Here is a 13,476-nt window from a genome sequence, read left to right on the forward strand (position 1 = left end):
CTGAAATTGACTGGAGACAGATCACCAGAAAACTTACCCAGTTACCCTTTCTGCCCTGGGTCATTTTGTCATTTTGGTCGACGTACTGACATTATTATAAAGCACATTTTAGAGAGATTTTGAAAATGTAACTTGGTGAATCAGGCAGTAAGGATTCTTAGCGCCGTTAGCAGGTGATTTCTTACGAAACAATCTTAAACCCCGGGCAACCTGTCTGGGGAAAAACAAACAACAGGGCAATGCAATATCAGAAGATACAGCTCAGTGAACCGGCACATGCTGATGCATATTAATATCTTCAAAATGGAAACGAAACTCTCGATAGCAATGTTAACAAAAAATACAGCTCAGAATTAACATCTCTGTTGCTAGCACAACTTTTAAGTTTGATAATAGAGCCTGGACAGTTTACTCCATTCTTGACTATCGAAAGCAATCTAAGACCTTGGCTTCTCCTTCTTCTCCTTGAAGAGAGCAAGCAGCGACACACCAGATACCTTCACAACCTTGAACCTGACACCAGGAATATCTCCCACAGCATGGCCCTTACGACCAAATCCAGCAATCAAAACCTCATCCTACAGCAAGAGAGATGGTTAGCTTTTTCATTACATAGATTTTACATTCATTAAAAGGAGAATTGGTCAAGGAACATATACATTCTCCTCGATGTAGTTCAGGCAACCATCATTCGGCACAAAGGCAGCGATCTTCTTCCCATTCTTCACCAGCTGAACACGAGCACACTTACGGATGGCAGAGTTCGGCTGCTTGGCCTCAATACCACTACACAATGGATGCAACACACCTTAGACCGAGCACATGATGTACAAGATAATGAAAGCACAAATCATTCCCATATCTGACATACATCTTCTCCAGAACGATGCCCTTGGCGTGAGATGACCCAGCAAAGGGCTTTTTCCACTCATTGCCCAAGTGGCTCTTCTTGTATGCTTTGTCAGCCCACCTCTGGTTCCTGCGGTGGGTCTTGAGCTTGCGCCCAGCTCCCATACCACGTGTCTTCCTGTGATGTTTATTCAAGACCAATATGTTAAATAAGACATAAATCACAGGTTCCACAACTCATGACTACGATTCTCCATGTCCATTGCATAAATATGTGCACCACTATACACCCTACCATGCTAAAATCATGTAGGAAATGCACAACATGATACAACCAATCATAAAAATGCAACAATGTACACAGTTCAGTACTGATAGAATTGTATTAAGCGTTGCAAACAGACATCATTCCATCTAGTAGAACTGTAAACAGAAGCTACACATAAATCCATTCTTTTAGCTAGACCAGACAAGTACATTCACTGACGACTAGCCTTACTGGTAACATCATAACAAAAAGGCACAGGCAAAAACCTAATAATAACAAAACAGATCAACACTGAAGAAGAGATTCTTAAATCGTCCGATACCACTTAAACCGAGGAGTTGTATGCCACCACGCATAACCTCATAGATCCAAGCGCTTGAATCCTTGAGCACATGGTTACACGGCGGCAACGGATTGGTGTAGCTTATGAATATGTTTAGCACTGACGGTTTATAATCTGATCAGCACTGGACCGTCAATAAGCTCAGATTTTGCTTTTCGTCTCTAAACCGATTTCCATTCTCTAATCACAACAGAGAACTGGCTAAATCACAAGTCACTCAACGAAATCTACGCATCAACTCAAGAAAACAGAGGCTTTGATACGGCAAAGGAACGCCTCGAAACAACGAGCACGGGTGCAGGACACCGGAACGAGAAGGGGGAGACTCACCCCATGGCGGCGGAGGTAGGAGACCACCGGCTGTGAGGGTCGGCGACGTTGCGGCGGTCGTAAGCGGCGGGCTTCGGGTTCGAGGGCGGCGGCGGCTGCGGGAGTGAGGGGAGACGAGAAAGATATATAGTAGGGTTGGGAGTTAGGGTTTGCTTGATCTGCGTCACGATTCGTGCTTTGCTGCTTGGGTCCTATCGTAGGGTCGACGTGTGAGCAAGATTACAAGTTGCGCGACTTGTTTTTTTGTTTCGGTTCTTAGCCTGACCGATGAGCCCACATGTCAGAGTCAGAGACGTGTCCATGAACAGGCATAGAATTTCCTAAGGGCCTGTTTGGAACAATGTTTTTTCACAGGAATTTTGGAGGCTTTGGTTGCTTTGGAAAGGATTCATGTGATAGTGTTTGGATCAAAGGAATTCTAGTTTTCATTCCTCTGGAAAGGAAACACACGATGTGTATTTTACACGAAATAAAACCTTTGGTTCAACTCAATGGAAATAAACCCTAATCTTGTTCTCTTCTTCCTGCAATCCAAACAGCAAACTTTAGATATTCCTTTGTTTTAGATTCCTGCGGTTTTTCAGTTTCTACTGCATCACATTTTTATGTTTTTTCTCGTCCCTCTGTTTTCTATTCCTATGTTCCAAACAGGCCCTAATACTATTAATTAACCTTTCTATAACTGAAGTGTATAAAAATATTGGAGGCCAACGCCCTAAGAATCTAGTATAGCATCACGAGAGCTTGTTAAAATAAAACATGTTATTTTCCGAGAAAGATGATTGCCTGAGAGAAATAATTTTCTAACTAATGTTTTACGTATAAAGTAATTGTAAGGTGTGGATCTGGAGAAGCTATTTTTACTGTGGCTTCCAATTCCTTGTTCATTTCAGCATAGTATCACTTGGAGAAGTAAAAATATCACAGAATCTAAAATGCTATTCGGGCCTTGTTTAGTTTCAAAAAATTTTGGGAAATCGACACTGTAGCATTTTCGTTTGTATTTAACAAATATTGTCCAATCATGGATTAACTAGGCTCAAAAGATTTGTCTCGTCAATTCCGACCAAACTGTGCAATTAGTTTTTATTTTCGTCTATATTTAATACTTCATGCATGCGTCTAAAGATTCGATGTGACGGAGAATATGAAATATTTTGCAAAATTTGCTGGGAACTAAACAAAGCCTTAACAGAACTACTCGAAATTGCTACGTGAGCTCTACCAAATAGGTCTAACAGAAAATTAGAACCCCTCTAAAAAAACAGAAAATTAGAACCTCAATACTTTTTTCAAATATGAATATTAACACTTTCGTTTGTATTTGACAAATATTGTCCAATCATGGATTAACTAGGCTCAAAAGATTCGTCTCGCAAATTACAGGTAAACTGTGTAATTAGTTATTTCTTTTATCTATTTTATTTAGTGCTCCATGCATGTGCCATAAGATTCGATGTGATGGTGAATGTGAAAAATTTTACAAAATATTTTGGGAACTAAACAAGGCCTAACAGTGTGCTGTACTACTTGTATTTTTCATTTAGGATATGCCACGAAAATTTTCATTTTTGCTGAAATCTGAAGTTTCCTCGGTGCTCGTATTTTTCTTTTGGCTGTGCCTGTTGGCACAAAATTCCCGTAAAATTTCCTTTGGGTTTTTTTCTGCAGAAAAAAACAAGAACCTGGATTTTTCTCATTAACACTAAAATGCACTGTAGATCAAGGCCTAGTCCTAGTATTTTGAACGCGTGCATCACTGTAAAATCCCAGTTGGATGGATTGCTAGTATAGTAGACGGCTTTTGTTTTGGAACTACCGAGGAGGCAGGAAGCCAGGAGGACTCGCCGCACGAGCAATGGCCAACGGAACCTGGAGGACTCGCCGCACGAGCAATGGCCAACGGAACCTGGAACGAGCCAGAAGCAATGTGTACGAGACAGAGGGATCACACTCAGCTCAACGGGGGGGAACAGGAGCCCAAATGCTCCTATACTGATTTTTTTCAGGGCATCAAAGTAGATTCTATGCAAAAAAAAATCTCAATAAATGTGTCTGCACAGGACGCAATTGGATAATCCAGTAGAACTGATGTCAGTGTTTCTGTTTCATGATTTCAATTCATATCACAAGGTGGCCTACCAAAAGGCATTTCAGGAAAGAAGAGGAGGCTCACAGAGCCACTACAGCTAGAGGGTACAACAATACATGAGACCACATGCACCTTTATTATGTCTCAGTAGAAAAAAAAACATGCCTGACTGCAGCACAATCGGTCTACAAACTTGCAGGTTGTAGCCACGGTCAACCAGACTGGTGAACGGCATAAATATATCTTCCGGTACACTACTAGAACTTCACTGTTATGGTATGTTCTTGAGCACATACAATGGTATGAATGGATGTATCATGTCCAGGATAGGCACAAGTCATAAGTTCATTTATATGGATCCTAAACTTCATTGAAGTGTCAGTGGACCGACAAAATTGACTTCTGATTAGAGAAGAAATCAAGCAGTTTGAACTCTGGAGCTATTATTTACAGAGTTTGTTATGGCATATAGGATCTCATTCTAGTCGTCATTCTGTGATGCAATGCTACACTTTTGGAACATGAATATCAGCAAGTGAAGAAATGAGATCTTCTCTTGATTGCGACCTCCGGCTTTGAAGTGTAGTCTGACCTCGCACACCACTGGAAAACTGCATCTGACCTAAGCTCCCAACAGAATAGCTGTGATAGGCACCCAAGGATTGCCTCGAGGACTCCATAAGCTGAACACTGCTGCCTCCTAATCCATGGCTCATACCAAATGGATGAGGATCTGACCCAGCAACAGTAGGGCTCAGTGGTGTCTTTGTTCTTCCATCACCTGCAAAATTAAGAAAGTTCAAATGTTTGATTATCTAAGGTAAGCTACAGCAAAGAAAAGTAAGATTCACAATTTTTTCAAAGAACTTAAAAGATAGTTGGAATTCATGTGATGAAAAAAATACTCATTCTGTATAGTCTCATTTCATAGAAAAGAGTCACAAAGATTAAGGTGATATAATAGGTATATTTGAGGTAACATTACAAAGTTCAGTCCAAATGGCATTTTATAACAAGCAAACTTAAGTGAAAACACAAAAAGTCCCGTGTCCTGCAAGTTGCACCACACAACAGTTCTATGTAAAGCTGATTCCTAGAAAGTTACATAGTACAATATTGGAAACTAACAAAATGGCCAGTTGCTTTCGAACAAAACAAGTTAAGAGCCCTTTGTCTTAAAGAAGTGTATCTAGCAGCCAACCAGGGTGAAGATAATTCAAGCGCTGTAGTCCTTACATGGTAGGTTAACTTTATACAGAACGGAGAAACCAAGATGGCATGAACATAAAACAAAAGAACACACTTGCACATACCTGAACTAATGGGATTCCACAAATGTTTGAAAGGCAATCCCATACCAAGAACAGAACTGCCTCCAGAATTATGCCTATGAAGTGGCAGATAAGACTTGCGGAATGATCTTGGCATTGAATTGCTGACGCACAGTATGGCACATATGACCAACACAATTGAAATAAGAAACAATACTATGAGAATATTTGGGTTTATCTCCCGGTCCAGTATTCGGTATCCTTGAATATCTAGTCGTGAAGATAATGCCTGACCAGCCTCCAACAAAGCAACTCCGAGAGTCCAAGTAATACTGCCAGAGCCGACTACCACCTGACTATCTTTAATCTGCAATCCCTCTCTCAGTAGTGATGCAATATAAGGAGCTCTGAAGCAATATTGTTCTACAAAAGGCTGTGGAGGAACACTACTCTTTGCAACTTTCCATGGTTTTTCACAAAATTCCTGACCTCTTTTTAGAACATCAACTAGAGACGCATCAGCAGTCAAATTAAAAAATTTAAAAACCACAAAGAAGCCAGACATAGCAAAAAACTGCCCATGTGGTTGGGGAAAGTTAGAAGCAAGAGCACAAGGATGAATGTTACAATCAAGACCTGGACTTGCACTGGACCATTCAGAAAGATTGACTGTTACTTTTGCAAGAGCACTGCATTCATTCCACTGAGGTGCTCCAACCAGTTCAACAGCTATTCCCTGCTTCTCTTTGCCAGTGTTCTTCTCGCCAACACTGGGACTTCCATCTTGTTTTAATGGGTGGCAGTAAGAACAAGTGTAATTTTCTTTGTATCCAGTCTGTAGACAGGGATGTTTGACTTGAACCTTGCCATTACTAGCTGCTCCTCCCAACCTTTTCACTAGATGTGCTACAGATTTATCAAATGCATCATTTAACCCATAACCAGTAAGAGAATAAGCACTAAGGTGATGATCAACTGAACCAATACTCAGACGAATGCTTGTCTCATCCTGCACTGATTTATCATTCTCAAATGTAACCTGTAATGATGATCCACCTAAATCAAGTGAACCATATGTCATTTTAGATGATGAGGTGCCAAACATATTCATGTGGTGGTTAAGAGCTATCCATCCATAATAAGCTTCATCCATGCCATTAATGATCTTGACTTTGTCTCTACTACATAAAAATGATGAATTGTTCAGAATATCCCAGGCCTTATCAAGGAGCCACTCTGAATCTGCACTAGGTAGCTTGCGGACACCAGCTGTAGCATATAGAAAAAGTGGAGTGTGTTTGTGTGCATGTCTAGGGATCAGTTTCTCAGCCATTTGAAGAAGGGGCTCTATTGCCTTCTTCAATCCGGATTCATTGTGAACAAGCTTGCTCAATCCAGGTTCTGTCTCCATTCGCTGATATAGTCGGGTTAATTTACCAGATTTCTTCTTAGGAGCATTCCCTAAAGGTTTCAAAACAATAGGAAATGCATTTGCGTCATTATGATTAATATGCCATTCATAGACATAAACTCTTGTACCAGTGCTGCCACAATCAAGAACCACATAGTATTCAGAGCTTCCTTCAGAGAGGAATACATGGAAATATCTCCAAGAACCATATGCAAAGAACACCAATAAGATCAGTGAAATAGCACATCCGGCTGCTCTCATGCATTTCTTTCTATTTGTTGGTGATGATGGGGGTGTTCTTTCTTTTGAAAAGCTTGCCACAGCACCGTCTCTTTGAAGCATGCGGACAGGTTTTGCACGCCCTGAGCTCAGATCACTGCCAACACTAGAGCCCCTTTCCAAAGCATCAATTCTAGTGAAGGTTGGCAGATCTTGAAGAGAAGAAGAAAGACGCATAGTTGCGTCTTTTACAGTCAGGGCAGCAGTTATTACAAAACTTTACCAACCAGGGGCAAGGAGCTGGGAGAATTTCCAGAAACTGAAGTCATAAGCAGATAGCATAACCAGCAGCGGAGTAAGATACCAGCACCTCTTTTGCTCTATAACCTCGGCCTGCAGAAAGACTCAAAAGTTAGCTTGCAAACTAACGCAGCGACATCGAATCAAAAAAGAAAAAAAAAATTGAAATGCACTGCCATGCTGGACATCAGGGCAACATTCTCATTTTCAGAAGAGTACAAAAATAGGTTTCCAGCTCCTCAGCTAGGAATACCATGCCTTAAAAAGACGAAGACATCCTCTAAACTGAAACCTTGGAGCAAGGTCACTACCAATCCACGAACAACACCAACATCTATAATATAGCCACGCGAGACAGAGAGCCCTAAAAGGCTAAAACTCAATCCTAGCTTTCCACCATTCATCCAACCCACACTGCACCAAATCACAGCCGACGAACCGGCAGTTCCATCCTAGCAACGAGCCAAAGCCGCCAGTTTTCCCTGGTTAACGGCACCCAGCATCGGAACCCACCAAACCGCCGATCCCAACCACTGATCCAAGCGAACGGCAACTACCCCCAAGCAGTAAGATCTAGCGGCGCGCCCCCAGCCCCGGGGTAGAAACCGGCAGCCACCCGCGTCCGGATCGGATCTGGCGAGGCCCCAAGCGATCCCGAGACGAGTTCCGTGACTCACCCGTTGGGGCGGCCGCCCGCGATCGCCGGCGGCGGCGGCGGCGGCAGGCAGGCAGACGTGCAGGGGCGCTGGGCCAGGAAGAGCGGGCGGGCGGCCGGCGCCCGAGCCGGCGGCGGCGGTGGCTGACGAGGTGGAAGCACGCAAAGGCAAGGCGGGGAGGGCGAGCTCCTGCCTCCTGCGCTGCGCCTGAAGCCTGCGTGGCTGCGTCCGCAACGGCGCTGCGACGGAATGAGATGGGCGTGACGAGTGACCCACTTGTGGGCGGACTTGTCGTAGCACTAGCAGCGCAAGGACGGGACGGCGCCGCCACTGCTCTATTCCTGGCTGCCGCTCATGTTGTCATGAGCTCGGGGCAGCGGCGACCCAAGCGAACTCGACGGGCTCAAAATGCCGTGAACGGCCCACTAATGGCGGTCCAGGCCCAAACAAACTGGTAACCGTTGTCTTTGAATGGTAGTCCCAATTTGCAGCCCATTCTCCCCTAAACCATCCGGCCGCTTCCAGTAGGAAAAGCAGGTGCCACGTCGTTTGAAATTCCCGTGGCCATCGGATCTCCCATCTTGCGGGTGTCGTTTCTTGGAGCGGATTTCGTGTGGAGCGGCTCCTACAATTTTCTGTCGCCAAACTCGCTCTCCATCGGCTTCTCTTCCGAATCAGCAGTGCCTAATATATTTGGGGCTTCCGCTTCCCATCTGCAGATTCTTCCCCTTCCTTCGCGTTTGTCGGCTCTCGTCCCCGCTTCCCTTCGTCGCGCTCTGCCACCGCGTTGCGCCGCCGCCGCCCCTGTCTGCTCTGCCCTGCGCATCCACCAGCGGTGCATCTCCTACGGTGGATCTAGCCGTCGTCAACCCCCATTGTTAGGAACACAGAGCTTTCCTTTCCTCCGTCCTCATTGTTCCTCGGTTTACCAAAACCCTAGGTATGTCGCATCAGTGTGCCCTGTGCTTGGCGCTTCACCTTCGGCTGGGGTACCCTGCATTGGAGCCTTCGCTTCGGCTCTGTACGTCTGCGTCTCCCGTTGGTCCTCCAAGAGCGGCGGGCCTGCCGGGCCCTCGCATTGCTGCCTCCGTTTTTCTCTGGGCGACAGGTGCTTCGGTGGGGTTCTCTACCTTTGCTTCGCCATCGTCGACGGTCCGGCTTCAACCACGCCGCCGTTCCTCGGGCCATACTACCTTCCACTCGCTCAACAGTCTGCATTGTTTTTATCTACTGGTGAGTTCCCTCCAAATGTCCCTGTTGCCCCGTTCTTGCTGTGAAATCCTGAAATCAAAGGTGTGTGCTTCTCTCCATTGATTTGCATTTACATGTTAGTTCTTGTTTTGCTTAATTATAGTTATAGTTCATGCTGTTGAGATAGAATTGTAGATTAAATGAAAATGTGCTACTAAAGTACCGAGTATGCAATACTATGCATCCTCTGTATATAATCCTTCACCTTTTTTTGGGTCATCTTTCATTTTGATGGCTACACATTTCAGTTTGTACAACCTATAAGAAACAAAAATTGTATATCAAAAGACTTGAGGACACTAGATACTAGATTATGGGAAGATTCATATATGTAATACTTTCATTCATTAAGGCTTGTGCAGACAGCTCAAGAGACATTTTGTTTTCTGCATGAATGTAGTTATAGTTTTTGCGACCTTTTGTTTTCTATAAAGGACTCAGGGCTTGCTATTTTTTTAATCTTAGTTTAGGCGCTTCCAATTATGAACAAAATAAGAGCAGCAGACAAAGCAATCAGTATGCGGTGAATGGATACATACAAAACTCATACGAACTGTGAAAAGAGCCTGTCCTAAACCTCTGATTCTAGGAACCAAGATTTTTTTTACTTCTGCACTATGGTTCATCGACCCTCAGCTTTACTAAAAAGGTGCTTGTGCCCACCTTCTGACTGCTGCCGAGCCCTCGATTTAGATTTAACCTCACTGGATATAGAATGTGATCACACTATTTTTCCTTTAGATAAGCTAGAATTCAGCTTTATTCCTTGCTATTTCCTTTGTTCATTTCTGATGCTTTATATAGTTTCTTTTCCTGGTTTTCCTTCAAAGATTCTTGCCACTGAGATGGCTTATCCATCTGCACAACAGAATTGTACTTTATTTCATGGTTGCATTTTAGAAATAGGTTTTGCATCTAGCAACTTATATAGCATAGAATTCATATGCAACCTTGATACATACTGCCTTACTCTGAAACTAATAAAGGGCCTCAACGCAGGATATTTTCCTGTCACTTCTGTGAAGGGGTTGCTAAGTGGAAGATGTACCAAGTTAAGATTTTTTTTGAAGATCATAGCTGCCCTTAACAGATATATAAACTATTGAAACTTATACTCCAAGATCTTAATCAAATGATAATTCGTATATTTCTGAGGCTTCTAAAATTTTCACAGGTTTCTTTTGTGATCTTCTTTGCCTATGATCTGCGGCCTTTCCCTTTCAGTGTTTTGTAGCTGTGATGATAGTTGATGTATCCACATTGCAGCTACATAGTTAAAACATCTTTGTCTTGTGCCCTCCCCTTTTGCATTGCCTTTGCTTGTGATGGACCTGCATTTTTTTTGCCCACTGCCCGTGATTAAATGTAACTTATATTTGATTGTGCTTTCGAATGTTTTTATCTAAATTTATCTAAGATTTTCTTTTGTGCAGTTCTGCCCCGTTGTTCTAACCACTCAATGCCCTTTTTTCCTTAGGTGAGGATGCAAAGGATTAATGAGAGGATGGAGGATGTAGAAGCATCAATCCCTGTGTATGATAAGGTGAACTTTGTTGGCTCATGCTTAAGATGATGCCTTGTTTAGCTTTGACAACAAAGGTTCCTACGTGCAGGTTCTAGCTTTTGAAAATAGGATGGTGGTGGAGGATTTCACAGCACCAATGTGAAAATCCTGAAATGGAAGGTGTGTGCTTCTCTCCATTAATATACATAGATATTGTACATGTAACCCCTTGTATTAGGATGGCAAAAGAGAACAAATCTGGAATTGAGTTTCCGTTTTATACACTTTTACCTTTTGTAACCCGTTCATATAGAAGAATGAGCCGTTTGCCAATATAAAGTAGGTGTTTTTCTACTCTGCTTTAGTTACATGAAGCTTCCATTATAGTATGCAAGAAACCGTTCGCAATGAATGTTGTATTCATATTTGGCTACTTTATATCACCTGGAATAGTTCTTTGTGGTTCTGCTGTTATTATCTTAATAGGTCGTGAAAATTTAGAGAACCGTCATGTCGCTTTAGATAACATAGATATCAAATGGCCATGCATTCTTACCTGTTTTTATGAACAGTCTTTCCTTGTTTCTCTTTTACTGTATAAAACATTGATGTACAACACAGTTGTTTGTGTTATATTATGTCATTTATGCAACTCAGTTTACAATGTGGCCAATTGAACAATGTTATCCTTTACAGGTAGACGAAGTGAACTATATATATGCCAATAAAAAAGGGTTATACGCAACTTATCCAACAACCTGTTATATTAACAACTTTTTTATTATTAAGAAATGGTTCTATGCTAATTATGCCGAGCAGCTTTGAACTTGGTCATGTAGTATTATAGTCACAAAACTCGCAAGAATAGGAATTTCCAGTATGGTGCGTATTTTATCTGAATGTTTCTAGGTCTCATAGTGACCATCGTGTCCTTAAGTAATAATACCTTTGACCACTTTTGCATGGATTCTTTGTGAGTACAACTAAATTAATGTGTTTGTTTTTAAAATGTTATTTGCTTCACTGATTCCTACAGGCTACTCATGCAATCCATCAGGCCAATACATGAGTTTCCTTTAGTACAAAACAATATCGGCTAAATATTCCATCCCTAGCCGTTCAAGCTGACACCTGCTCTGATCGTCTCGGCTCCAACAAAATTCTGAATCGTCAGCTATAGATCATGTTCTCTCTCATCTAACTATTGAAGCCAGTAAATTCTCTTACTCTCTGTATACCTTTTGTTTCAATATTTATTTGTTCTTTTGTAGGTACAGCTGAATTTATGAAAAATCTAGGTATCTACTACCTTAGGATGACATAGATATGCCGTTGCTCAAATACTGAAGAAAATACAGCCAGCGGAAAACATACATTGCAGACAATGAAGCTCATGTTACTCATTGACTGAAACGAAAGGCCTCATCCAGTAAACTGATCACTTATGGGAACAAACCAGTTAGCATGTTGCTCCGTCAACAACTTTCAGCGTGTTCAGACTTCACAGCCGAAAGCTTCGGTTATAGCTTCGTCGATCACATGCAGTTGTGTACTTCTTGCATAACTAAAAAACAAACATGCTACCCTATTTGTGTGTGGAACCGCGTCTTGGTCTGTAAATCAAAATTCAATTTGCACGAGCACCTGCACTTCAACTACATTTTATATTTGTTATTTACATTTGACTCAGCAATTAACTTTAATATATTACTTCATTACGCACAAACACCATATTAGTTCAGAAAAATAGAAGCTTAACGTTTTCCTCACTTACGCGCGATGGCGCGCGCTCTTCACTAGTATTATACAGGAAGGTGTCCACAACCACAGCCAGAGAGGGTCGTGTGATCACGCAGCATTTCAATGCTCAGATCGTTTTGTTTTGTTTTTTCCCTTTTCGATAACATTTTGTTAAAACACTGTATAGAAGAACATGCACGGTAAAGATGAAGATGCTCGTACACACGACGCACAAGTCACCTCATGAATGCACTAACGTGCATGTTGACATAGACACATAGTGCGTCGCCCACCACTGAAATGGATGGCGTCCGTTTTTATTTTCAAAATCGAACATAAGGAACCTAACCCAACAAGCCTTATTTGTTGAGAAAAAAATTGTTGAATGACTAGCAGGCTCGATTGATAAACTCAAGCGAACAGAACAATGACAGCAACAGTAAATTTCTTAGGGCATGGTATTTTCTGGCTCCTGGCCGTACTCCAAAGGCGACCTGTGGCACGTTGTAAGCACGCAAGTTGAGGATCAGCACAGGCAAGGCAATGCAAAGCAGGAGATGGTCGTCGATCGTAGCTGGAACTTCCGTGTTGCTTCTGCTCCAGGTCAGGAGATGAGGAGAGTGTCGCGTGAAGCGCAGGTACAGTAGCTGGAATCTGGCGGGTCCAAATTCCGCGCTTGGACTGGCCTCGAATCTCGATGACCAATTGGTGGAATCGCCGTTTTCTCACGTGGCGCGGGCAGCCACTAGCGTGCCATCGACCAGCAGCGAAAGCAAAGCACCCGCCGCCGGCTGGCACGCAAGCGCGTGGTGACTCGCGCGGGTGACTAGAGCTGCAACTTGCGAGATGACCAGAGGATCGTCAGTGCTGAAATGGCGTGCCGTTCTGATGCCTTTGGCTTCGGGCGATTTGTGATTTGCGATGCGGCCAGGCCTGGTGAAGTGTTCCGATGCCCGTATGCCTGGTGTCGTACGGTCCCAAGGCCCTGCCGAAACCTTCGCTTTTCATGAAAAAAAAATCCATCCCATCTAATCAAATGTTTAAACACATATGTGAAACATTAAATATACATAAAAAAATTAATTACATAGTATTTTGACTACTTATTTTTATAAAAAATATTTATCAAAAAATGATATATATATATATATATACATATACATATATACGAAAGTTTTATTCAAGATAAATCTATTTATATAGTTTTTATATTTCTAAACTCAACGGCTTAAAAAGTTATCC

General features: G+C 42.5%; 3 protein-coding genes across 12 annotated transcripts; 1 reads left to right on the forward strand and 2 right to left on the reverse strand.

Moving 5' to 3' along the window:
- Positions 250–1,943, reverse strand: LOC8072558 (40S ribosomal protein S23). The gene is made up of 4 exons (XM_002441188.2): positions 1,791–1,943; positions 872–1,027; positions 660–786; positions 250–578 (listed from the first exon to the last, which is right to left on the reverse strand). Exons 1-4 carry the CDS (start codon positions 1,793–1,795, stop codon positions 438–440), a joined length of 429 nt encoding a protein of 142 aa, XP_002441233.1. The 5' UTR covers positions 1,796–1,943; the 3' UTR covers positions 250–437.
- LOC8061785 (probable apyrase 7) lies at positions 3,833–8,050 on the reverse strand. The gene is made up of 3 exons (XM_002441189.2): positions 7,761–8,050; positions 5,196–7,176; positions 3,833–4,663 (listed from the first exon to the last, which is right to left on the reverse strand). Exons 2-3 carry the CDS (start codon positions 7,018–7,020, stop codon positions 4,389–4,391), a joined length of 2,100 nt encoding a protein of 699 aa, XP_002441234.1. The 5' UTR covers positions 7,021–7,176; positions 7,761–8,050; the 3' UTR covers positions 3,833–4,388.
- Positions 8,313–12,172, forward strand: LOC110430082. 10 transcript variants are annotated; one of them, XR_002447288.1, is made up of 6 exons: positions 8,337–8,574; positions 8,680–8,972; positions 10,468–10,533; positions 10,604–10,674; positions 11,531–11,679; positions 11,766–12,172. XR_002447288.1 is itself a non-coding variant. In XM_021447028.1 (4 exons), the coding sequence occupies exons 1-4, from the start codon at positions 8,682–8,684 to the stop codon at positions 11,572–11,574; spliced, it is 465 nt and encodes a 154-aa protein (XP_021302703.1). In that variant the 5' UTR covers positions 8,313–8,681; the 3' UTR covers positions 11,575–11,759. The 10 variants fall into 10 exon arrangements, 4 of the variants coding, with proteins under 4 accessions (XP_021302703.1, XP_021302702.1, XP_021302701.1 ...); XR_002447287.1 differs by having other exon boundaries at positions 8,412–8,972; positions 11,531–11,663; XR_002447286.1 differs by having other exon boundaries at positions 8,415–8,972; positions 11,772–12,172.

The sequence above is a fragment of the Sorghum bicolor genome, chromosome 9 (genome assembly GCF_000003195.3).
Source record: "Sorghum bicolor cultivar BTx623 chromosome 9, Sorghum_bicolor_NCBIv3, whole genome shotgun sequence".
NCBI lineage: Eukaryota > Viridiplantae > Streptophyta > Magnoliopsida > Poales > Poaceae > Sorghum > Sorghum bicolor.